Raw genomic sequence first — 25,290 nt, 5'->3', positions numbered from 1 at the left:
TCTCTCTCTCTCTCTCTCTCTCTGTCTGTCTCTCCCTTTTTTTTTTTTTTGGAGATGGAGTTTTGCTCTTGTTGCCCAGGCTGAAGTGCAATGGTGTGATCTTGGCTCACTACAACCTCCGCCTCCCAGGTTCAAGTGATTCTCCTGCCTCAGCCTCCTGAGTAGCTGGGATTACAGGCATGTGCCACCATACCCAGCTACTTTTGTATTTTTAGTAGAGACAGGGTTTCTTCATGTTGGTCAGGCTGGTCTCTCACTCCCGACCTCAAGTGATCTGCCCGCCTTAGCCTCCCAAAGTGCTGGGATTACAGGCATGAGCCACCGTGCCCAGCCTCTCTTTCTCATTTTTAAAATAAAAAATGTGATTTGTTTAGATAAGTTATAAACCAGACATGCAAATAGAACATACAAAGCATCTCTCATCACACGAAGAGATAAGTGCTTCTAACACCTTGCAGACTGTTTTCTAACCGATGCTCAATCCTAAGACCAGTGTGGAGATGTGAGTACTAATGTGCACAAGAATGGTGAAGCTAGCAAGCAAAAATGTAGATGCCCTGCCTTGGTGACCCAGAAAATTGGGCAATACCTGTAACAATTCTCATTTCAGTGAAATCTGTGGAGCATGTGCTTTTCTTTTCTTTCCCAGTTTCTATTCACCTCCATCTCCTTACGGTGGTCATCTTCAGTGCTTACTTACTCCATCTAACGTCCTCTGGGAGTAGATCTCCCTTTCCCATTTGGCAACATGTGGATTCATGGACTTAGATTTGTTTCTCAACTATTTTCTCCTAACCTATACATGAAAAAGAGATGTACTTTTCTACTCTCTTTTAGCTACAAGCGATATATTCCAGAAACATTGAATAAGTCCATCAGACAGAGGAACCTTCTCACCAGGATGCGGATAAATAATGTTTTCAAGGATTTCCTAAAGGAATTTAACAACAAGACCATTTGTGACAGCAGCGTGTCCACGCATGACCTGAAGGTGAAATACTTGGCTACCTTGGAAACTTTGACAAAACATTATGGCGCTGAAATATTTGAGACTTCCATGTTACTGATTTCATCAGAAAATGAGATGAATTGGTTTCATTCAAATGACAGTGGAAACGTTCTGTACTATGAAGTGATGGTGACTGGGAATCTTGGAATCCAGTGGAGGCATAAACCAAATGTAAGTGGCTGTTGGCGGTCGATCAAAGAGAACATTCCCATGTCACATAGCGTATGCTGTTTATCCTGCGGGAGTCATCTGTCTGCATGTCCGTCACTCCCATAGGCTGAGTTTATTTAGGAGACCATGTATCATTCATCTTTTATTTCATCCCTTAGCACAAGGTCTAAATAAGTATTTATTGAGTTATGTAGGGAAATATAACAACATATATAATATGTAGTAGTATAATAACAGCAGATAGTTCCTGAGTGTTTACCATGTGCCAAGTTCTTTTCTAAGCATTTTACAGGTATTAACTCATTTATTTCTAAAAATAAAAAAACCTTTGAGGGAAGTATTGCTATTATCTCCATTTTACAGATGAATACAAAGAGGCACAGAGAAATTAAATTTGCCTGAGGTTATGACTAATAAGCATTTGTGCCAAGAATTGAAGTTAGGCCTCTGGCTCCATGAAATTGACTAATTGATTTTGCTTTATGGAAGCTTCTTTATGAGATATTTATTGGATGAAGAAATAGAGCAGAGTGGCTTAAGAGCATGGGTTTTAGAGCCATGTAGACGTGGTTTGGATCCTAGCTTCATGACTTATATGGCCTTAGGAGAGTTATTTCACTTTATCAGCAGCTAGAAATTATTCGTCTGTTAAACGGAGGTACTGTCTAACTTATAAGGTTGTGAAGAAACTAAATGACATTTAGCACAAAGCCTGGCAATATAATAAATGTTGAATAAATTATTATAGCTGTTACAATTATTATTACTGTAATTAATAATATTAAAGTAAATGTGGGTGGGTGCAGTGGCTCACACCTGTAACGCCAGCACTTTGGGAGGCTGAGGCAGGCAGATCACTTGAGCCCAAGAGTTCGAGCCCAGCCTGGGCAACATGGCCTAACCTTATCTTTACAAAATATACAAAAATTAGCAGGATGTGGTGGCACATGCCTGTGGTCCTAGCTACTTGGGGGGCTGAGTTGGAAGGATCGCCTGAGCCTGGGAGGTCAAGGCTACAGTGAGCCGTGACCGTGCCACTGCACTCCAGCCTGGGTGACAGCAAGATCCTGTCTCAAAAAATTAAATAAATAAAATATGAGACTCATTTCCTCCTCCTGTTTTATTCTCATGCTAAAACAATAATGCCTGATACTTACTGAGGGCTTTCTATATAGTAGGTATTGTACTATGTTAGTTAGCACTTGTCTAATCTCAGAGAACCCTGTGAAGATGTAAGCTCTCGATTTCATGAATAGGGAAAACGAGGCTCAAAGAGATGAGGTAACTAGTTAAATAATTGGCAGAGTTAAGTAATTAACCTATCTCTGGTCTCCAGGGCTCATGCAACACAAAATATTTTCCTTGTGCAGATATATATTATTCAGTGTGTAGATTATTTCAAGCATGAGATGCATATCTTCTCTTGAAAATCCCGACTCGAGTACTGTTCTAAAGTCAAGACGATTGGTGATAGAAGGAGAAAGCTCATGTTTAGCCCAGTAGTAATTGGAAAGAGTATGTTATCTGTCTGTGTCAAAGCATGTATAGTAGTCTGGAAGTGAGGAGACCTGAATGTAGATGCATGTCTAGTGAGCAGTGATTTCCCTTTCTGAGTTTCCGTGCACATTGTGTATTATATAGTTTAGACAGTGTGCTCATTAAGGTGTCTTCCAGATGTGAAAGCCCAGGATTCCCTGATATAACCCAGTTCTTTGGTCCTGAGCCTGCAGGTGCCAACTCCCCCAGTCCTTCTGCAAGTCCAGACCAGCTGGCTTTCTCCTTCTTGGGCCTAGGCCCTGCGTAGGTTTGCCAGCAGCATTGACCTTTTACCAATAGAAAATGAAGAAAGCAACTTAACTCTGTCCCTTTTATGTATCTTATCAGGTTGTTTCTGTTGAAAAGGAAAAAAGTAAACTGAAGCGGAAAAAACTGGAAAATAAACACAAGAAGGATGAGGAGAAAAACAAGATCCGGGAAGAGTGGAACAATTTTTCTTACTTCCCTGAAATCACTCACATTGTAATAAAGGAGTCTGTGGTCAGCATTAACAAGCAGGACAACAAGAAAATGGTAAGTTTGTCTCAGAAGCTCTTAAGTTTGGATCTGGTGATAAGAGGGAGAATTGCTGAGTTCCGTCCTGCAGCACATGATTTTCAGAGTTCCTATCCTAAAGAGAAAATAAGATTTTCTTATTGAAGCCAAAAAGTTCCTATTACCAAGGCATTATCAGTGTTTTAAAGTTACACCGATATATCCCAGTGCCTTTCTTTGGTCTCAGAAATGTGAATCCGCCTTAGGATTTGCTTCCCTCCCAATTATACCTCAGCATCAATATTTAATTCACAAAGCTAGTGGATTTGAAGGAAAAGAAAACCAGCAAATGTCAGTGTTTCCTCCCAAGGGCTCTGGCACGGCCTCTCTGCTGAGCTGAAGTGCAAAGCAGGAAGCCCTGCGTTGCCCTCAAGCGAGCCTCGGCCACAGTGGCAGTCATCCATGTGGTGTCAGGCACACCCCAGTGACTCTCGGACAAGGAAGGGGTGTTTAATCTCACTTCCTCTTTTTTGGTATCACTTGAGGACATAATCTAAACAAGCAGGAAGTGGGAACTCTGCCAAAATAAACCTGTTTGTGTCAGGGGAAGTCACAGCCGACAGCATGCAGAGAGAGCGGCTGGTGAGACAGCGAGCACTCTTCAGGTGAGTGGAACCAACACCAGGAAAGGCCACATTCTGCCAAAATGTGGCAGATACTGTGTCACAAGGATAACGCTCAGTGCTGAGGGAGAGCCTGGTGATACAGTTTAGGGCAGACAGTCACTCTCTTGTATTCAGAATAACTTGTCTTTCTGGTGTAACCTTTTGGAAAACAGTTTGGCAACCTGTTAAAAGCCTTGAAAATATTTATATATCCCTCTGTTCAGGAATCTAGAGAATGAATCTATCTTCCAGAAACAATGTGAGAGGCAGGTTGTAGTTTATGAATAAGAATGTTTGTTCATTCCACTAGTATTTAAAGTATCAAAATTCTGAAAATAACTTAAATATACAATAATAGGAGAATAGGAAAATAAATCACAATTTGCCTGAGTAGCAAAACTTTAGGTAGTCAGATTGCTGAATTTTTTAATGACCTGGAAAAAAAGGTCAGGGAAAACAGCAGGATATAAAACTTTACCTATAGAATGGGACCAATTTTGTTCAAGATATCAATAGGTATCCTTGGATATACACATGCTGTTAGAAAAATAATCAAATATTAACAGCTACTTATTTATGGTGGCATTATGAATGGTTTTAACTTTCTTATTCTCCCCTCCTTTTTTTTAAACAAAAAAATACATTAATTTTATTAGAAAAATATAGTAAAAACAAAGTGAAGAGAGAAGTGGAAGAGCTCAGATGGACGTTAGTAGAAAGGTGCGAAATGGAGGGAGAAAAGAAGTGCTGTTTATGGAGCACATCCTGGATATTAGGCGCCATGTTATATGCTGCATCCTGGATAGTAGGCCCCATGTTATATACTGCATTGTGGATATTAGGCCCCGTGTTATATGCTGCATCCTGGATGTTAGGCCCCATGTTATATGCTGTGTCCTGGATATTAGGGTACCCGTGTTATATGCTGCATCCTGGATATTAGGCCCCATGTTATATGCTGTGCCTCTATCTTGTCTGTCTTAGTCCTTATGAGAACCTTAGAGGACGGAGCATCAGCTGTACTTGAAATGAGGAATCTGAGACTAATCAAGAGACATGGGATCTTGCACAGGGTCACTTAGAGAGAAAGTGGCAGGCACTTGCCCAGCTCTGTCTGGTTTCTGCCTGTGCATTTTGCCTGTGTTGCTTTGGTTTCTAAGGCATTATCATCCTCCAGAGACCCTGAAGGGAGTGAGGGAGAGGCCAACATGTCTGTGATCTGGCTCTTCAACATGGTGCTTGCTTGGTGCACGTTTTATGAGCCTGCCCCATCCTGTCCTGTCCTGACTGACACAGTCAAGTCTAGCACCAACACAAGTTGGTGCACCCATCATGTAAGTCAGAGCTCACCCTGGCCACATGGGCCAGTGACTCTATGCCAAGCTACAGTGCTGTGGAGGGAGCAGGAGGACGGCAGGAAGAAAGAAATACTTGATTCCTCCATTAGTTGGTTTTTCTTTACCACGCTAGCCCTTACTGTTGTCAGGCACTTCCTATTCTGAGCACTTCACAAATATCACCTCTTTTAATTTTCATGTCAACCCTGTGAGTGGGTATGTTAGGGGGAAACTGAGGCACAAAGAGGTTAAGTAACCTGTCCAAGGTCACACAGCTGTTCGGTTAAAATATTTGAAATTGCCAATATTTGACCATTTTGACCTATAAAAATGATGATTCCATATGCATAACCCTACTAGCAGGTGGCGAGGCTGCGATTTGAATCCAGAGCAGCTGGCTGTGGAGCCTGAGCTGAGGATTGACCACTGCTCCATGCTGCCTGTTTAGAATCTGACACCCTCATTGTCCCCTCCCAGCCATGGGATTTCCAAGCCCTTGAATCAGGCAGTACTTTGAAGAAACCCTGATAGCAGCATGTTGTTAAGTCAGACCTTGATGTATCAGTCACTTCTCTCTGCATCTCCTTGGCGTCCCCCATTTCTGTTTAGACTCCTGCTCTCAGGAAATGTAAGTGCAGATGTGGTCTTGCTTATCATGTGGCTGGGTGAGGGGCTGCCCAGGCCAGCCTGCCCCTTGTTCCAGAGCATCTTGAAATTGCTCTTCAGGGATATCCTTGCTTGGTCACACCCACAAGGCAGCGTGCTCAGTGTGGTTTCTTTCCTAAGGCACCATTCCTGTGGTGACCCCGCCCTCTCCAGGTCTCCTTGCTCATAGCCCCAGGCATGCTTCCTTCGCCATCACAGCTGCGCTAGGCCCCTGACCTCTCTTCTGCCGAGTGGCTTGTCTCCCCTGCTCCTTTTTCCCTTCGCTGTCCTCTCGTGTCTACCAGCTGCCTCTCCTTTCTACAGGCTATGAAAGTCATTTTGCTCTTTTTTGAAGCCTCAGATGCTTTTTAATGTTTTTTGTGACTCAAAGCTCCAAATCATGGCTTTTGCATACCTTCCCTTGCCAGGAAACGTTCTTGATTGACCTCATAGTTTCTGTCAAATGGGCAGTGTCTTCAGGGATCGATGATCAAGACAAAACTACCCCATATCTACAACACAGGTGTCTTTCAGAACACCTCCCTTGATGGAAAGCCCCTCCCTCCTTCTCCACAGGTGCCTTTGCCTCTTCCCACTCTGAGTAAGATGCGCCGCTCCCTCCAACTCTCAGAGCTCCCTAGGCTTAATCTAGCAACCTCTTCACTGGGCCTGGGATCATTCCTAGATTAAAATCCAGGAGTTTCACCTTATAGAGCAAGTCTGCTATGAGATGAACCACACTGCCTCTGTTTCTTTTCTCCCAAGCAGGAATAATGCTGATTCAGCCACTCACTGTTTAGTGCCAAGATCAGGGTGCATGCTCTGCCCCTTCGCACCTCTACTTTTATGCCTCTGCCACCTTGATTCAGGCTTCCTCTTCTCCTGTCTGTACCCGGGGGACAGCTTCTCTGCATGTCTCCCTGCCTGCCACAGCCTCCCCCACCACATCACCCGCAACGCGCGCGCGCACACACACACACACACACACACACACACACTAACCTCATCTGATAGTTTGAGATAATAGATGGGAAAATGTGTTGAACAGTGAAAGTCCTATGTAAATGCAAGGGAGACTGGGCGCAGTGGCTCACAGCTGTAATCCCAGCACTTTGGGAGACCAAGGTGGGAGATCACTCGAGGTCAGGAGTTCAAGACCAGTCGGGCCAACATGGTGAAACCCCGTATCTACTAAAAATACAAAAGTTAGCCAGACATGATAGCAGGTGCCTGTAATTCCAGCTACTTGGGAGGCTGAGGCAGAAAAATCGCTTGGACCCAGGAGGTGGAGGTTGCAGTGAGCCAAGATCTTGCCACTGCACTCCAGCCTGGGTGACAGAGTGAAACTCCATCTTACAATAAATAAATGAATGAATGAATGAATGAATGAATGAATGCAAGGGGTATGTTTAGTATTGATGAAAAGGTTTTCCCTTTGAGGTTCCCACTGGGTTATAAAAATCTTCTCACCGTGTACCTCCCTATAGAGTCAGCTGCTTAAGCTGATAGAGACATGATGTAACCATGGGGATTTCTTCTCTCTTAATAGGAACTGAAGCTCTCTTCTCATGAGGAGGCCTTGTCCTTTGTGTCACTGGTAGATGGCTACTTCCGGCTCACCGCAGACGCCCATCATTACCTCTGCACCGACGTGGCCCCCCCGTTGATCGTCCACAACATACAGAATGGCTGTCATGGTCCAATCTGGTTGGTCCTAGAACCTTTTCAGTTGCCTTTGGTGTGCAGAGAGCCCATGTTTTAGTGACGGGGCATGTCATCATTGTTTAGGTCAGGCCAGTTGACCATGCTGCCTGGTACTTGCTGGCTGTCCTGCTTTCCTCCCTGCTGTTCAAGCTCTGGTCAGGCCTTCCTGTAATCTCCTACCATCCTTTTTGCAGCAGCCCCTCAATGCTACTTCTTTATGTGGATCTCTCCTCATAGTTTAACCCCCTCACCTCTTCATAGCTGATCAAGAAGTACTACACTTTGTGATTTCTTGCTGTGTCAAACAATGCGGGCAATTCAAGAACACAGCTGAGCATGCTGCCATCTGCCTGTAGTTTCAGCTCCTTGAGAGACTGAGGTGGGAGGATCACTTGAGCTCAGGAGTTCCATTTTAGCCTGGGCAACATAGCAAGATCCCATCCTAAAATATATAAAAGAAGAAAAAGAAAGATCAGACGAAGATCTCAGCATCAGACAGTGTAGTAAATGGAATCCCAAGGTGCCAGGTGAACAGTGGGGACCGTGAGGGTGATACAGCCTTAAGGCCAGAAGGGGCTGTGTGCGATGTCTTGTCCCACCTGCATCTCAGAACTGGCAGCCTGTGCTCAAATACCTCTGGTGATGGGCAATGTATGAGGCAGCCCATGGGTTCGAGCTCTGACTGTGAGAGATGTACATACCTTTCTGATATGGAGCTGTAGTTGACTTCTCTGTAACTTCTGTCTACTCACTTGAATTCTGCCTTTTGAGACAATAGGGATTCTGTTGACTTTCTCCTTTTTTTTTTTTTTTGAGACGGAGTCTGGCTCTGTCTCCCAGGCTGGAATGCAGTGGCCGGATCTCAGCTCACTGCAAGCTCCACCTCCCGGGTTCACACCATTCTCCTGCCTCAGCCTCCTGAGTAGCTGGGACTACAGGCGCCCGCCACCTCGCCCGGCTAGTTTTTTGTATTTTTTTAGTAGAGATGGGGTTTCACTGTGTTAGCCAGGATGGTCTCGATCTCCTGACCTAGTGATCCGCCCGTCTTGGCGTCCCAAAGTGCTGGGATTACAGGTGTGAGCCACCGCTCCCGGCGACTTTCTCTTACATATGACAGCTCTTCAGGCAAAGGAAAACAGCCAGCTGCTGTGTTTCTTCTGAGCCTCTCTTTTCAGACCACAGAATATCTGGGGAAGCATCTCTTCTGCCACCTTCCACATGATGTGCTTCTCACCTTTTTCCCTCTTCCGGCTACCTTGTGGACAAGTAGCTTAGTAGCCACATGGCCCTGGCCTTGAGAGGCTCACAGACTCATAGGGAAACAGACACACAAAGAATGGCAGAGCAAGGGGTTGTGCATTCAAAAAGCGTCTTCTGCCAATGTCCCAGCCATGGTTGTGCTTCAGGGCCCAGGCACTCGCTGTTCCCTTGGCCCAGAATGCCCTTCCTGCAGAATCTGCACAGCTTCCACTTCCTTCAGGTGCTAGTCAGATATCACCTTCTCCGTGAAGTCTTCCTTGACCACCTTACATAAAATCATACCTCTTTCCCTTCTCCATCCATGTTGGCTGCTGCACTCTGCCTTATTTTCCTTCGGTAGCAGTCATTACCTCCTGAGATACTGTGTTTATTTACATAACATAACATTTGTTCCTGGTCTGACTACCCTCACTTTCTAGAGTATGAGCTTCCCAAAGGCTGGGGCTGCATTGCTCACTGCTTTCCTAACACACACAGGGCTTGGCACATTGTAGGCCCTCAGTGAGTATTCGTTGAATGAATGGATATTTCATGTTTGATGGGATGCTGACATTCATTGCCTAAGGAGCCTGCTTAGAGTAGGCGGCATTCATATCTGATTAAAACGAAGAATCAGTGATGGCTTGCCAGGCCTTAAAGCGGGGAAAGGGTACCCAGATGAGAGGTCAGCACATGCAAAGGCATGGCGCAGTTAGAAAGTACATAATGTCCCTGCCTCTGGAAACACATGAACCATGGCAGCCCTCTCTCACCAGTACTTAGCAAGCAGCACTCACCAGGTGCTAGTAACCTCATGCAGGGATGTATTCAGCCAGTGTTCACTGCCCTCTACATGCCAGGACTCACTGGTCCTGGGGATACAAAGAAGTGTAAGACAGTTCTGTTCCTACTGACATCTGTCCAATCCTCACTGATGTATTCACTCAGTGTGAGCCCATGGGGATACAACAATAAACAACACGGCCTCCAGTTCCCACCCCCATGAGGTTTGTGCTCCCGCTGGGCTGGCTGGGGGTGGAGGGGAGGCATGGCAGCTCCTCATCACCAGCCTCCAGAGAGGCTCTTCTGTCTCGAGCTGGAGATGATGTCTATGGGGAACGTGGGGACAAGCAGGGCTCATTGCTTTGGGCAGGAGGCTGAATCCTTTTCTCAGCCTTGGCGACTTCATCAGTCCTGAGGCCACTCAGTATTTCCACTATGCTCATGGATGGCATCAGAGGGGATTTTAGGATCCTGGGCAGATAGTGTGATGGGGCTGTTAACACTTGAGGCAGCTCAGGAGAATGGGTAGCCCAGGGGTTCACTGTGCTGTTTGGTGTGAGCTCTTTTTCCCTTTGCCTACTTCTCCCTCTAGTACAGAATACGCCATCAATAAATTGCGGCAAGAAGGAAGCGAGGAGGGGATGTACGTGCTGAGGTGGAGCTGCACCGACTTTGACAACATCCTCATGACTGTCACCTGCTTTGAGAAGTCTGAGGTCAGTCAGGACACTGGCTTGGACCAGGCCATACAGCCATGAGGTGTCCAGTGTAGCCTGGTTCAGGAGCTGCTGCAGACAGAACCACCCTTTGCAGGGTGGAATTGAAAAGCCTGGGTCTCTGAGGAGATCCCTGGGAGGTCAGGCAGGGGCCCCTGCTCTCAAAAGGAGACCACTCCCCAGCAGCCAGACCCCTACATCTTCCCCTGTAGGGCCCTTTCCTTCTTTCTTCATGGGACCCATGGTGGGGGTCCACCATGGCTCTGGAAGATGGAACATGACCAGAAAACCAATTCACACCCAACACTTGGAAAGTGTAGTGTCATTATTTAGAGTGAGTTATTTAGACTCAGTGCCAACATCATCTCAGACCCAGAGCTATGCCTGTCTACAGCATTCACTGGTAAAAACCAGCACCCAAATGCCACTTCATCCACATGGCCTAACACAGTTTTTTCCAAATGGTAGCTTCAGACACTTGAACAAATTGCCCCTCATCTTAGAACAATGAATAGAGATGTCTTTTAGTGATTGAAGCGTAGCTGAAGCTGGGGATGATGTGAGACACATTCTGAGGGCTAAGATATTCGCCAGAATTACTGACTACCCCTCACTAGACCACAAATGCCTTTGTTATTCATGTAATTTAAAAAAATACAAAGTGGAATATTTTAAAAGACAGTGAGTTTTACAAAATACTTTACATCAATACACTTTAATCAGTACTGGTTAGGCTCCACATGCATGGGGAGACCTGGGACATGGAGGGGCCTTTGGCACAGAGGGCAGATGCAGGAAGGACAGGCTCACTGGTGAACCCCTGAGGCTGAACTCAGTCAAGAATGGGAGGAGGAAAGGGCGGAAGGAAGTAGCGCTGCCAAGTGTCCTGGGTGAGGCAATGCAGGGACACCACCACCTGCCCAGGCTCTTCCCGAACAGCTGGGCCTCAGGGCTCCATGGCTCAGAGCTTGTCAGGCTCATTGCCTTCCCAGGATGCTTGCTGTCTATTCATCAGTCACTGGAGGAAGCTTAATGTGTTTACGATGGAGGAGTGCATGAGACAGCCCAGCCTCCTCCTGAAGTGGAATTGGCCTGTACAGTACCAAGAGTGTCCATGAGTCCCTAACAATGTCACATCACCCGGGGAAAACAGCAGTCATAGAAATGATTACTCCCACCACTCACTGGCCCACCAGACCCTGTGCCAAGCATCATACCTACTTGTGCTTGTTTAAGCCTTGTAATAGCCATATTAGGTAGGTACAGTTGAAGTAACTGTATCCCTAATCCCATTGTACTAATCCCATTGTACAGTTGAAGTAACTGAGATTTTGAATATCATCTCCTAGTTTACACCTTAAGTAAGTCTTTCTGGCCCTCATTTTTTACCACTAAAATAGTTTAGTTTGTACAAAAAGAGTCCATGAAGGAAAACTGCTTATACCTCCTATCTGGCACCACAGTGTCCCAGACCTGGGTCAGACACTGAACACCAGCTCCCAGTGTGGTTCTTCTCAAGTAGAGACATGGCCTGGAAGGGCTCAGTTTGAGGCGGTTCCTTGAGAAATTTTGCTATCATAATGATTACCTCATACATAATATTTGCTGGACTTTATAAAGTGCTTACTAAGTTTTTCAACACACCATGTTATGTAATTGTAGCAACAATCCTATGAGGTTGGATTTTCGTGAACTTTATCTTACAGGTGAAAAACCAAGTGACGCTTTTGTAGAAATAGCTACTGTGTCTGCTGTAGTATTAACTCCCTTTTATCAATGCCTTCTCCTGGACCTTGTTTTATTATTTAGTTAGTTGTTGGTTGGATTATTTATTGATAATAAACTTTATTTTTGACTAATTTTAGATTTACAGAAATGTTACAGAGATGGTGCAAAATTTCTCTGTACTCTTCATGCAGCTTCCCCTAATGTTAATGTCTTATATACCCACACCGACCCCATTTTAAACATGTAATTTCTGGTCATTTTCTGAATAGCAGGTGCAGGGTACCCAGAAGCAGTTCAAGAACTTTCAGATCGAGGTGCAGAAGGGCCGCTACAGCCTGCACGGTTCGGACCGCAGCTTCCCCAGCTTGGGAGACCTCATGAGCCACCTCAAGAAGCAGATCCTGCGCACGGATAACATCAGCTTCATGTTGAAACGCTGCTGCCAGCCCAAGCCCCGAGGTTCGTCTCCCCATGCCAGAGCCAGGCTGTATCCCATCAGTAATGTGCTGAGACTCACATCGACCAAAACATGCTGGCTGGCTTAAACAAAGTGGACCCTCCCCACAGTTTCTAGGTGTTCTTTATTGAGTTTTATTACACTTCTGTGCCCAACTCACATCCAGTCCCTTGAGTGTGAGCATTGTCTATAGAAGAGGCGTATACCTTTCTCAGCATCTCATTAGGCTACAGAAAGAGGCATGCTCAGCATTAGTAAGCAGAAAATAACTTCATTCTTCCTTAAGATAAAATGCCTTGAGAGGTCTCCTGTCACTGGTTTATTTATCGGAGAGATACTCCTGGCACATCTTTTGTGGGCCAAGAACCATATCAGATGCAAACAATCAGAAATGCATAAGGCCCAGTCCCTGCTCTCTGGGGGTTTCCAGTCTAATGCCGATGTTACAGGTGAATGAGGCCACTGCAGTTTGTGATGGGTGTTTTAACCGACATAGATATCATACCCTGGAGTCAAACAGAAAGGGATAATCAAAATCCCTGAGTTCCATAGCACAGGGGGCTGCATGGAGGAGGCAGTCTTGAACTGAGTGTGGGAGGATGAGTGGGAGGTTGCCAGTGCGGTCAGGGCATCTCAGCACGTGCAAACAGAGGCACAGGTGGGGGCTGCCATGAAGGTGAAGGTGGAAGGGAGGGGCAGGTGAGGGTGAGCTTAGGGTGTGGGGGCCTTGGGTGCCATGCCATGGAGCTGGGTCTTTATCCTGCAGGCCATGGGGGAGGATCAGGGAGTGAAATGGATCCAAGGGGTGAGCCACTCAGCTGTTCCTTGTTAAGCCTCTTGAACAGTGTCACTAAGGTTCTGCAGGTGGATTTGTCTCTTAGAATGTGAGGACTGGAAAAACACATAGAGGTCACACAGTCAACTGTCTTATTTTACAGATGAGAAACTTGAGGCCCAGAAGAGCGAAGTGGGTCTCATCAAAGGTCAGCATCAAAGAGGGGCTTGAGGGCCAGGCCTAACCCGCGTGCCCTAGCTCTTGAGAACTGTTGATTTTGCTGTCCTCACCTAAGATACTGCCCTGCATGCGTCAGGTTCTTCCCTTAGAAGGAGGAAGGCCTCAGAGAAGGAGTAGCGCAGTTGCCACTGAGGCCCCATGAGTGTCAGAGGAAGACCCTCTGAGGAGTCTTTATCTGGGACACATCTCGTTCTTCCAAGCAAACGTGTCCATGAATGCTCACACCACCAGGGGTGGGCAGAGGAAGCAGCACCAGGATAGAAAGGGACCTGGGTTCTTGATGTTTGAATCAGTTTTTGGTCTCAGCAAGAGGCTCGTCACTGAACTTGGTGAAAGAGGAAGGACTTGTGTTCTTGATCAGATAGGGTTTCCTGCCAGGCTCAGAGAATAACTGCAGCCTTTGTTTTCATGCTTGAGGATTTTCCGCAAAGGTAAAAACACATCTGCCACTTGACTGTGAGACCTCAGAATGAGTTCAAACCTTAAAGCCCAACGGCCCTATTTATTCACAGCAACACACTGGAACGAACCCCAGTTGAGGCTCCTGAAACTCAGTGCTGAATGTGTTTCCTGTTGCCTTTCCCACCTGACTGTGGGCTCTTAAGACAGGACCTGATCTCACTCACCACTCTGTGGGCTTGTGGGGAGGACAGTGCCCAGCACAGAATCAGCATGAATAATGCCTGTCAGGTGAACCAGGTAGCAGGAGCTGCTGGATGGCGAGTGCCTACTGTGGCCCAGGCAGTTTGTGTGCCTACCTTGTTTATTTCATCTACACAGTAGCTTTTCATAGATATTACAAACGTGATGAAATTAAGACTTAAGAGATGGTAAGTGACTTGCTCAAGGCCATGTAGCTAGTAGTATAGGTAGTAGGAATAATAACAGTAGCAATAATTAATAAGAACGGCTCCTATCATGTGAGCAGGGCTTACAGTTTGCCAGGCATTGTTTGGAGATCTTTCATGTTTTAAGTCATTTAGTCCTCACAATAACCCAGAATATGTTGTTATCCCAATTATACATACCCAAGATCACTTAGGTGGAGGATGAGTGGGGATTTGGACTAGCCATCAGCCTAGGACTTTGGAGCAAGGACCAATTCTGACCTTGGGAGAGTAAGAATAAGGCCTGTGTGTGAGGCTTCCTTAGAAAGGTCCCCCAGAGCTCTCTCTCTTCCCTCTGCCATCTGCAAATTAGAGAAGTGGTGAAATCGTGAAAATTAGCCATGAGAATGTTGTGTTGGGTTCTTCGGCTCCTTTGCCCTCCTAACCACGGGGTTTTGATAGCCAGACCCTGATCTGGGTTTCTCACTTGAAAATGCAACTAAGAAACTCTTCATGGGATAAATAAAAAGCAAAGTGAAAAAGCAGGAGGCCACTCAGAGTGGGCGTGATGGCTCAGCAGGTCCCGCATCTGGTCCTGGGTCCTGTGTCCATCTCCACTGCCCATCTCCAAGTTTGAGGGAGGCCATGTGGAGAGCTCCATAAGGACCCAGGGGGCTCCTGGGCCCGTTTTCCACCGGTCCTTTACCTCATCTATGCAGTCAGCTCTGACACTGAGGACTTCTGCAGTCCACTGCCCAGGCCTCCGGAACCCTGATGATACAGGAAGGATGGTAATAGTGACTAAGATGTAATGCCAGTCATAATCACGGTGGCAGCCAGTCAGGGAGTGTTTTACTCCATACCAGGCGCTGAAGGCAGCCCTTGCGTTGCGTCATCCCATTCATCCACACCGTAACCTATGAGGGGCACAGCTGTGGCCCCCATTTTTCTAGTGAGGAAACACCTTCATGGAGGCACTGTGGCTTCCCCCATTCACATTGTTGACCCTGGTGCCATGTTCCCTGAAGTGCCCATGCAAAGAATAATCCATAATTGGCTTCGGTTCCATTCCCCTCTCTCATTTCCCAAGTGGCTCTGCTGCCTGGCCTCTTGCCTGTGGACACCAGCCACGGGGCTCCTTCTTGATGCCTTTTCTCCTGAGTTGAGTTGAGCCTGAGTTGCCTCTGAATCGGATTTTCCCCAGGTAACAGGGTGGAGTCAGGAAAACCGTATGGAGGGAACAGCCTCTGGAAAAAGGAGGGCCCAGGATATGAGAACAAGGGGAACCTCTCCCTGAGCCCTGTTTCTGGCACCCACATTTGTTCTCCCGATTAGGGCCAGGTATGTTGTGGGAAGGGTAGAGACTAGAGCCATCTCTGACTTCAGTGTCAGTCCAAAGATTATGAACTGCCTGGCCTTGGGCCAATTACTTAATCTCTTGGAATCTCTTTTCTCATCTATAAAATGGGGATAAGAATACTGTGTATTCCATAGGATTGTCATTAAGACAAAGGAGTTAGTGTGTATGTTGCTCATAGAACAGCGGCTGGGACAGAGAAAGCAATCGGAGTATGTGAGCTTAAAAGATTAGAAAGGAAAAGAACGCCCTGTCCTGAGGGATACCAAGGTTTAGAGACGTGGCCCTGTGCGGGGACCCGGCACTCAGTATCCATTGCCTCCCAGTGGTGTGTGTGGTGGCCTCTGTGGGTTATGCCTGGCTGTTCTTACAGATGTTCTTTTAGGAACTTCCTTCTGTTCCAGTCCAGGAATCAGGACTTGAATGGCTACATTTTCTCCCCTAACTCGTTATTGTCTTCTAGTGTAGGAAAGAGGAAGTGAAGGGAAATGCATATTCGTTGTCATTTTCCTAACATTCCTGCTTCAGTTAATAAAATTGATGAATACACACAAGTCTTCAGGGATTCCCGGAATACTTTCCCTGCTAGTCAGGATCTGGAAGTTCCCTTCTTGCCTTACGATAACCTCGTCCCTTGCAGTAGTTTCATGGTGGAAAAGATGATTTCTGTGGATTTCCTGGCCTGGAGGATTTAGTAATGTGTTGGGTTTCTGTTTGAATCAGTAGAATCTGGGGGATAGTCTACTTAAACCTGCACATTGAGGGGGCATTTGGTAAGCGCCTCTCCGTGTCAGGTACCGCTCGTACCAGGAGCTTCAGACAGGACACTGTTCTGGGTCACCTGCCCTGATCTTCTGGCTCAAAACCAGTGTTTGTTCACCTCCTCCTCTGGTTCCCGTCATGCCCTGGGCCTGGGTACTGCTTCTTCCTTCCACAGCTCTCATCTTTAGAAAGACGCCAGTAATTCATTCACACATTTAACAAATAATAATTGAGTGCCTGCTATGTACCGGGCTGTGGAGGTGGAGCAGAAAATAAGATAGACACAGTTTCTGACTTCTTTTGGTTTCCAGTCCTACATTTTAAATTTTAATTTCGTTGGGGAAACTGTTTCTGACCTTTCTTACCAGAACAGATCTTGCTGTACCAACCTTGGAGCATCACACACCTGTTCTTTAGAGGAGCTGAACAAATTGTAGCTTTCCATTTAATTGGTGATTTGGGAGTTTTGGCTCTGTCATCACCCTGTGAGCTCCTGGAGGGTAGGAGCCATGTGCCTGTTCAGTAAGCACTTGTTGAATGACTGAAGCAGCAAGTGCCTGCACATGGGTCCCACGGCCCCGGCTCAGTAGATGCTGGCCGTCCGGGAACTCAGATCTTGGGTGCTGTGCTCAGACTCCTCCAATCTCTTCCGCAGAAATCTCCAACCTGCTGGTGGCTACTAAGAAAGCCCAGGAGTGGCAACCCGTCTACCCCATGAGCCAGCTGAGTTTTGATCGGATCCTCAAGAAGGATCTGGTGCAGGTGAGTCACAGCTGCAGGGTGTGGGCCGGCTATGGTCCTGCCTCCCTGTGGTGGAGCAGCCTGGGGATCTGGGGCAAGGAAGGCTGTGTTTGGAGAAATCTTAGTAGAAAAAGAACAGGGAGACTTTCCTTTGATGGCAAAAGCCATACAACCAGTGCCTCCATCCTCCTCACCCTTGCTGATGCTCCTCAGAGACATGTTTTGAGGAAAGTGGTTTGGTCAGGCTTTCTGGGGTTCCCTAGAACTGCAGGGATCTTCTGTGGTGAGGGAATGCTGAGGGGGTGGCAGGGCAGGAGGTGGCTCTCCACAGGGGAGCATGGCCATCACCCCTCGCTGCCTGCAGCAGGCTGTGTGACCAAGCACCTCCAGAGTTCAGTCCTGCACTTTCTGATGATGCTTCCAGAAGGAGCAGAGCTGGGGAGGAGAGAACACAGGGAGGGAACAAGAGGACATGCACAGTCTAGGCCTGAAGGAGAGCTATCTGGAGAAACAGATCCCAGACTTTGGAGGCCTTTTTGCCCAGAATCTACAGGGGCTGCCCTGGAGCTGTTGCTGGTGGTGTGAAACCCAGGGAAAGCCCACTTTCTGTTCTGCCGCCGCACCCTGGCCCTGTTGCATAGAGCCACATGTTGGGGTATCAGGGAGATGGTGTGGCAGCCTTGGAGGGAAGCAAGCATGGTGCCGCTCACCACCTGGGGAGATGGCAGCACTTTGGGGGTGTTGGAGGGTGGGGCGGAAGCTGCCTGCTGTGAAGGAGCCCGGGGAGAGTAGCACACGGGGGTTTGTTACTTTACCTTTTTCAATGAGTCCCTGAGATTGTTGGGTGGGGCTTGAGGGAGTGGAAATCCACAGCTAAACTGCCTAACTTCCATCGTGGTACATTTCTTCACCAAAGGGCCATCATTGTTCTCTATTCCTCTTGTGGTGTCAGAGCTATGTCCTGAGATTACAGTCACCAGAGCCACCGTTTCATAGCCTCTTTTCTGTGTAGAACTTACATAGTCCGTGGGGCCTGCCTCTTTTCCCTCCCCTCAAGCCTCCAAGCAGGTAACCACCATCCTCCATGCCTTCCACATCCACTTAGCCAACAGAGATCAAGCATTACATGTGCCATGCACGATTGCTGCCTCAGCAGGCTCCTGTCTATTTTGAGGGGGTAATCACATTCACAAGAGTCAAGTTCCAAGGTAGGGAAGTACAGGAGGATGTGGACCTAATCTTGAGAGGACAGAGATGGCTTCCTGGAGGAAATGGTATCAAAGCAGAGTCCCAGACCAGGCACAGTGGCTCACACCTGTAGTCCCAGCACTTTGAGAGGCCAAGGTGGGAGGATCGCTTGAGCCTAGGAGTTCAAGACCAGCTTGGGCAACACAATGAGATCCCATCTCTACTAAAAATAAAAATGAGAAAGTTAGCTGTGCATAGTGGTATGAAGCTATAGTCCCAGCTACTCAGGAGGCTGAGTTGGAAGGATTGCATAAGGCCAGGAGTTTGAGGTTGGAGTGAACCATGATTGTGCTACTACACTCCAGCCTGGGTGATAGAGCAAGTCCCTGTCTGGGGGGTAAGCAGGGTCTCATCCTGGAGGATGAGCTCAAGTAGCTAGGCAAGGTGGAGGGAGCAGCATCAGAGGAGGCTGAAGTGGGCCATATGGGCCTTTGTGGGGCCCTGCAGAATCCTGACAGCATATGGTATCATGACTTGGCCACGGGAAGAGCAATTATTCTGAAAGCATATGGCTTTTACGGGATGTTCTGGGAATACAGCTTCCCATAACCTTGATGGATCACTTCATGACAGATGCAGCTTTAATGAATAGCCAAAGACCTTGCCAGGATACAGCAGACAGGGTGGATGCATCGCCATTCGGCTCTGACAGATGACAAATGGTGGCATTTGTGCAAATTAATATACCTGACTAACAATGGTGTATGTTCCTATGGGGGATAAGACTGATTCCCTAGGTATAAGCTACAGTCCATTTTCCGCATTTCCAGGGGGTCCTCAAATAATAGAATAATGGACCTTCATTTTACAAGTTTTGTGGGGCTAATGTCAACAACTTGACAGTGCCTAAGTTTTGTGAATCCCATTTCGATTTACAAATATGAGGAATTTTAAAATCAGAATTATTGCAACTTGAACTGGAAGGGTCCTCAGAAATAGATCATGGTGCAGCCAGGGCTTTGCACGATCATCTCATTCAGTCCTCCTGCCACTCATCCGGGGGTATTGTTCCCTTTCACATGTCAGGAAATCCAGGACACATCGCCCCAGTCTCCACCATCATCTTCACATTGCCATCTCCTCTGTGAGGTTGCCAGGGCAAATGCAGGTGTACTTTGCACCACTAACTTTAAATCCCAGCATGCATGCATACACATGAGCACACACACTGGATAGATGGATGGGAAACACATGGTTCCAGTGTGAGAAACTGTGCCTACCTGTGCCAGAGGGCTTCAGATAACACATGGGCCCACCAGATGGGTTTCTGCCCCCCCGTATGCCTGAATCTGTACCAGGAGCCTCCGTCCCTGTTTCCTGGTTTGATTCTTATCACAGCCCTATGAGGTCAGTACCATTATTACCTCCATTTGCAGAAAGTGGGCAGAGATTGCCCCCATGTCACATGGCCAACGGGCAGTAGAGCTGGGATTTGCAAGCCTCTTCACAGGGTGGCACAGCCTGTGAGTAGCGGAGCTGCCTGGGGGCTCCTGTCTTGAGTCTTCTCTGGAGGCCTGGGGTGGGACCCATGTGGCTGGCCGTTGATGGCCCTGTTTGCAGTGTCCTGACAGGTTAGGACTGTGTTTTGGCCAGAGCCTGTTCCTGGGGGTAGAAAGCAAGGAGCCGTTGAGGGAGTAGGAGGACTGTCTCCTGGGGCCCAGCAAATGTCACCACTGTGTTTGGCAAATAGCTTGTTGTTTTCTCAGGAGACCTGACAAGGACAAGGTGCTGGGGACCATGAGCTGGGGCAGGGAGCCCTCTTGCCTTTGCCCCATCCCACTGATAGTCCGTGTTCCCACTGAGGAGCCATTCCCAGACGGTCCATCACTGCAGGGCACAGAGAGGTCACCCCAGCCTTCTGCTTCCTCCCTCAGGGCGAGCACCTTGGGAGAGGCACGAGAACACACATCTACTCTGGGACCCTGATGGATTACAAGGATGACGAAGGAACTTCTGAAGAGAAGAAGATAAAAGTGATCCTCAAAGTCTTAGACCCCAGTCACAGGGATATTTCCCTGGCAAGTGTCTTCCTCTGAACTCCTCCCCTCCCCTCTCCCGTTTCCAGAGCCAGTGGAACACGATGGGTTGAGAAGAACCCTTGCACTTCTTGTGGCCCAGTGGTTTTCAAACTTGCCTTTTACTCAGAATTTTTTTTTCCACATATGATCTTAGTGGACCCTGTGTGTAGAGTGAGGTGGGTTGAGCAGCTCCTCACACTCATCCCGTGCCCTTCCTTCCACCCCCACCCCCACCTTTCGTAAGGACAGGTCCAGGTGGCCATGCTGTGGAGCCCCAGGACTGGCCAAATGGCTCAAAGTTCCTGATACAGTCCATGGCTCTCAACGCACAGTCTGGAAAATTAAAGCCCAGAGGAGTAAAAGGACTCACCCAGGATCCCACAGACTGTTAGAGTGACACAGTCAAATATTGAGCAGAGATCGGCTGCCTTCATTTTCCCTTTGTTCCAGCATAGTGCTAAACATGGGTATTTCCCAGAGCTGAAAGGAAGAGAGAGAGGTGGGCATGAGTATCCAGTGGGAAAATTCTTAGCCAGCTTCTCCCACCAGCCCTGCTTTGCATCCTGTTAGGTTTTCTAAAGAAATCTCACATCCCTGCCAGATTGGCCCAGAGAACAAGGCTTGGCAGTGCCTCTGGACAGTCAAGGCCAGGGGATTGATGTGCAGGGCCTGGGATGGCGACAGTGGTGAGCTTCCCTGGGTCCACTGGCTTTTCCCTCAACAGAGCCCCTGGGGAGCAGCCCCCTCGAGGCTGGCCTGAGACATTCGTGTATCCTGCTTGCCTACAGGCCTTCTTCGAGGCAGCCAGCATGATGAGACAGGTCTCCCACAAACACATCGTGTACCTCTATGGCGTCTGTGTCCGCGACGTGGAGAGTAAGTGTGTTCTCTTTTGAAGGGGTGGGTGGCCTGGCTGGGGAGCCTGGGTGCTGTGGGGACGGTGGGGGCTCTTCCCACCCTCATGTTGCCCAGGCTTCTTGCCTTTCTTTGTGCGGTTGAGGAGATTGAGGGACGGAGGAGATCATTTGCTTAAGTTAGTAGTGGAGGTGGAACTAAAACTGATTGCTTTTCATTCACTTGTGTAATGTTTTCTTGTCAACACTGGCAAGAACCCTACACTGTGCTAGACCTGGGAGGCTGAGGTGAGTGAAATGAGGTCACGGCCCCAAGAGTCAGGCTCCAGGAGCTCTGGGCAGGTGAGCGAGGTGAGCGCACCCGACGGGCAGCAAGACGCTGGCCCCTCGAGTGGACTGGCCTGCCTTTCAACCGCAGGCAGGCTTGGCCCTTTCTTGGTTGTCAAGCCACTGAGCTGGTGGGCCCTTGGGCTGCTGCTGCACACTGAGATGGAGGGGTGGCCTTGGCCGCTGAGTTCCTGACATATAAAAGAAGAACGATTTTTTTTTTAAACCCCAAATGACTTCTTCCCTGTGAAATCCGACAATGTGAACTGTTCGGTGTACTCACACACGAGTCCTGTGGAGAGGGAGTTTTGCCGTGCAAGCGGCCTGACCTCGGCATTGCAGTGCGTTGTAGAACAGCAGCAGTGGCGGCGGCTGTTCCCAGAGCCCTTGTTCTGTGTCAGGCCCTCTGCCAAGGCTTTCCATGCCTTGTGACATTGAGCCGCCATCTGTTATTACAGATGAGGGAATTGAGGCTCAGAGAAGTGTCACTTGCTCAGTGCCACCCGTTTAGAAGAAGAGCTTGGGGTTGAACTTGGCCTTTCCAGCTCTGAAGCCCCTGTACCTTTGCACCCCCCAAGGATATCTGTGTACTCTGAGGTCGAGTAGTGTTCACTAAAGTGGGCTGTTGTAAGGGGATGAAGGAGAGGACTGTCCCATAGACCAGGTCCAGACATGGCTACTTTTGTGCCTATAGATATCATGGTGGAAGAGTTTGTGGAAGGGGGTCCTCTGGATCTCTTCATGCACCGGAAAAGCGATGTCCTTACTACACCCTGGAAATTCAAAGTTGCCAAACAGCTGGCCAGTGCCCTGAGCTACTTGGTAAGAATGTCCTGATGTCCATAATGGTCCCACCAGAAACCAGAGTGTCGTGGGAGGCATGGCAGGAAGGAGGTGCTAGCCAAGCAGCTGGAGGGGCCTGTTCTTGGGTTCCATGGGTCCAGGGCTCTGTGGCTGGACAAAGGTGTGCCTGGTGCTTACTGAAGACGGTCATTTGGAGCCATTCCCTGTGCTCCATGGTTCTGTTTAGTGGGAAATGTTAGCACGTCAGAGGACCGACCTGCATACTGCAGATGGCAAGGCTGAAAGCAGTGCAGTAGGTGTTGAGTGAATGAGTGAACTGCCAGCCTCTGTAGCAGCTGACACGTGTGGAGTGCTCACCATGGCTCAGCTGTTCAGGTGTTTCACAGATTCTCATCAGTGTCATGCTCATGAAACCCAGTGAGATACGCCCCACTCTTTAGCCACATTCAGTGATGAGGGAGCTGGAGCCGAGGGGCACCTGTGATGTGCCTAAGTCACACAGATGATTGGTGGCAGGGCCAGGCTGTCCGCATCTGGCTGTAGCTGGAGGTAGGAAGAGATGGCCTCAGGGACCAGGGTTGGAAATAGAGTACAGGAAGGAGCAGCCTGGTTAAACTTGCCCTTTTTACTCTGCAGGAAGATAAAGACCTGGTCCATGGAAATGTGTGTACTAAAAACCTCCTCCTGGCCCGTGAGGGCATCGACAGCGAGTGTGGTCCGTTCATCAAGCTCAGTGACCCTGGCATCCCCATTACGGTGCTGTCTAGGCAAGGTGTGTCTCCCCTCTCTTCCCTCTGGCCCCATCCTGAGTCGGGACAAGTCAGCAGAGAGAAGGGCTGGGCTGGGGTTGGTCTCCTTTTAGAGAGTCATTTTTTTTAATTTTTTATTTTAGTAGAGACGGTTTCACCATATTGGCCAGGATGGTCTTCATCTCCTGCCTTCTCTTAAGCCCTTGAACAAGCCCCCTTTCATCCCCCTCCCCTGGGTGATGGCGCCCACCCTGGGATGTTTTGCTGATCCTGAGGCCAGAGCTTCAGAAGCCTGGCTCCACACGACCCTTCTGGGGAGCTTGGAGGCAAGGACCCATCTGCTGGGTATGACCCAGATTGATGTATCAGAAGTGCTGGGTGAGGCTTGGAGGCCTGCACACCTGCAGAACCCCCACGGGACTCATGTGGCCATGGGCCACGTTTGGACACACTGCTTGAAGTAGTTCCTTCATTGGCTCACTGTTCTGGCTGCAGTGACAGTAATTGAATCCCCAGGAGATCCTAGAAGCTGCTCTGTCAAAGTGTCTGTTGTCTTCCAGAGTGCATTGAACGAATCCCGTGGATTGCTCCCGAGTGTGTTGAGGACTCCAAGAACCTGAGCGTGGCTGCTGACAAGTGGAGCTTTGGAACTACGCTCTGGGAAATCTGCTACAATGGCGAGATCCCCTTGAAAGACAAGACACTGATTGAGGTGAGCAGGTGTTTCCCAGGGCATGAGGCAAGTGAGGGCTTTCAGGCACTCATGGACTTCCCAGGAGCTGTCAAAAGCCTGGCACTGTGGGAAGAGACGGGCATAGGTTTGAATCTCTTCACAGGCCTAATGGGTGTGTGACCTCACAAATGTAACTGAACTTCCGTGAACCTTAGTTTCATCATCTGTAAAACACGGATAGTCAGTAACTCCTTGTAGGGTTCTTGTGAAGATTAAAGAATGCATAGAGAGTGATAGGCATACAGTACAAGCTCAGTAGATGTTATAGTATTATTTATCTGAGATTTTAAGCGCCTGTTATTCAGCAAAATTAACACGCAAATATGTATGGAGTTCCTATCTTGTATTAGGCATCAAGCTAGGGAAAAGCTGGGGGTTCACAATGAAGTAAGATAGAGGCCTTGCCTTCTCTTGAGGGCCTTAGGGTATGGTAGGGATTTAGGCTAAAATAACAATGGTAAGAATTCCAGAAAGAATACCTGAAAGTGTCACCCTAAGAGCCCTGCAAATTAGGTAGGAGGGTGTCATTACCCTCATTTGACAGATCAGGTAACTGAGACTCAGGTAGCCCCACTCACTTGGGTTCCTCAGCTAGAATGCAAAACAGGTTAGGTGTGGACCTGTCCTCCAAATGTACCTGTGGAAAAAGTAGAGACTCTGACTCCAAAGGGGTAAAGTAGTAAAAATCACAATGAAAGACCACTGTCCCGTCATCTCAGTTACTGTAATTGGAATGTGCTCCGGATGTTTAGGGGGGCAGCCATCAGTTTCGGCTGTGAGAGCCTGGTTTCAGTGCTGTGCCAGGAGCCTGGGTAGTTTGGTGTGCCTCGCCTTGAGTATCTGGAATGGGGAAAGGAGTAACAGTGATCAGGTGGGAAAGGCCATTTGGGTTCAGATGTTTAAAGTCCCTGATTCCAGGCTGCAGAGCCTACATTTTCCTGGGGGTGGCCTGGGACAAGGCAGGATTTGGGTGGAGGAGGGAGGGGCTTGGAGGTTGGCCTTGGGATGTTCTTCTGGATGCAGTAGCTGGGATGGACAGAGGAGAGACCTGGAGGCAGACAAGGGCCCTGAGGCTCTCAGCAATGAGAGCCCCACATCCGGAAATAGCAGCAGGAGTCCAGAGTGCAGGGTGGGAGATATTGAAGAGGTAGAACCTCTATGACTTGCCAGATAAAGATGGTGCAGGACTTGGGAAAGGATCTTAAACCCGCGGGGAAACCATCGGATCTACAGATCTGCTATTTGGAATTTTCAGCCGAGGCTTTTGGGAAATTCATTTTTATTTTTGACTTTCTTGAATCCTTGGAAATGAAACAACATACCCTCTGTCATCAGCCAGTATTTATTGAGCACGTGCTGCGTACCCCAGG

At 48.2% G+C, this 25,290-nt stretch overlaps 1 protein-coding gene across 7 annotated transcripts in view; it reads left to right on the top strand.

Annotated features, from left to right (window-relative positions):
* JAK1 (Janus kinase 1) overlaps positions 1-25,290 on the top strand; it is a 133,520-nt gene that overhangs the window by 99,150 nt on the left and 9,080 nt on the right. For 3 of the 7 annotated variants that reach the window (XM_033225157.1, XM_033225158.1, XM_033225159.1), the window contains 12 exons: positions 838-1,180; positions 3,065-3,250; positions 7,408-7,565; positions 10,177-10,300; positions 12,298-12,487; positions 13,424-13,468; positions 17,102-17,208; positions 20,310-20,453; positions 21,242-21,329; positions 22,329-22,456; positions 23,075-23,210; positions 23,748-23,899. In XM_033225157.1, the coding sequence (XP_033081048.1) occupies positions 838-1,180; positions 3,065-3,250; positions 7,408-7,565; positions 10,177-10,300; positions 12,298-12,487; positions 13,424-13,468; positions 17,102-17,208; positions 20,310-20,453; positions 21,242-21,329; positions 22,329-22,456; positions 23,075-23,210; positions 23,748-23,899 (1,801 nt within the window). The remainder of the gene's footprint in view (positions 1-837; positions 1,181-3,064; positions 3,251-7,407; positions 7,566-10,176; positions 10,301-12,297; positions 12,488-13,423; positions 13,469-17,101; positions 17,209-20,309; positions 20,454-21,241; positions 21,330-22,328; positions 22,457-23,074; positions 23,211-23,747; positions 23,900-25,290) is intronic. The other 4 variants (XM_033225161.1, XM_033225162.1, XM_033225160.1 and 1 more) reach the window with 3 other exon arrangements.

This window comes from Trachypithecus francoisi, unplaced genomic scaffold (genome assembly GCF_009764315.1).
Source record: "Trachypithecus francoisi isolate TF-2019V2 unplaced genomic scaffold, Tfra_2.0 Lachesis_group12, whole genome shotgun sequence".
NCBI lineage: Eukaryota > Metazoa > Chordata > Mammalia > Primates > Cercopithecidae > Trachypithecus > Trachypithecus francoisi.
This window is presented reverse-complemented; position numbering and strand designations above follow the sequence as displayed.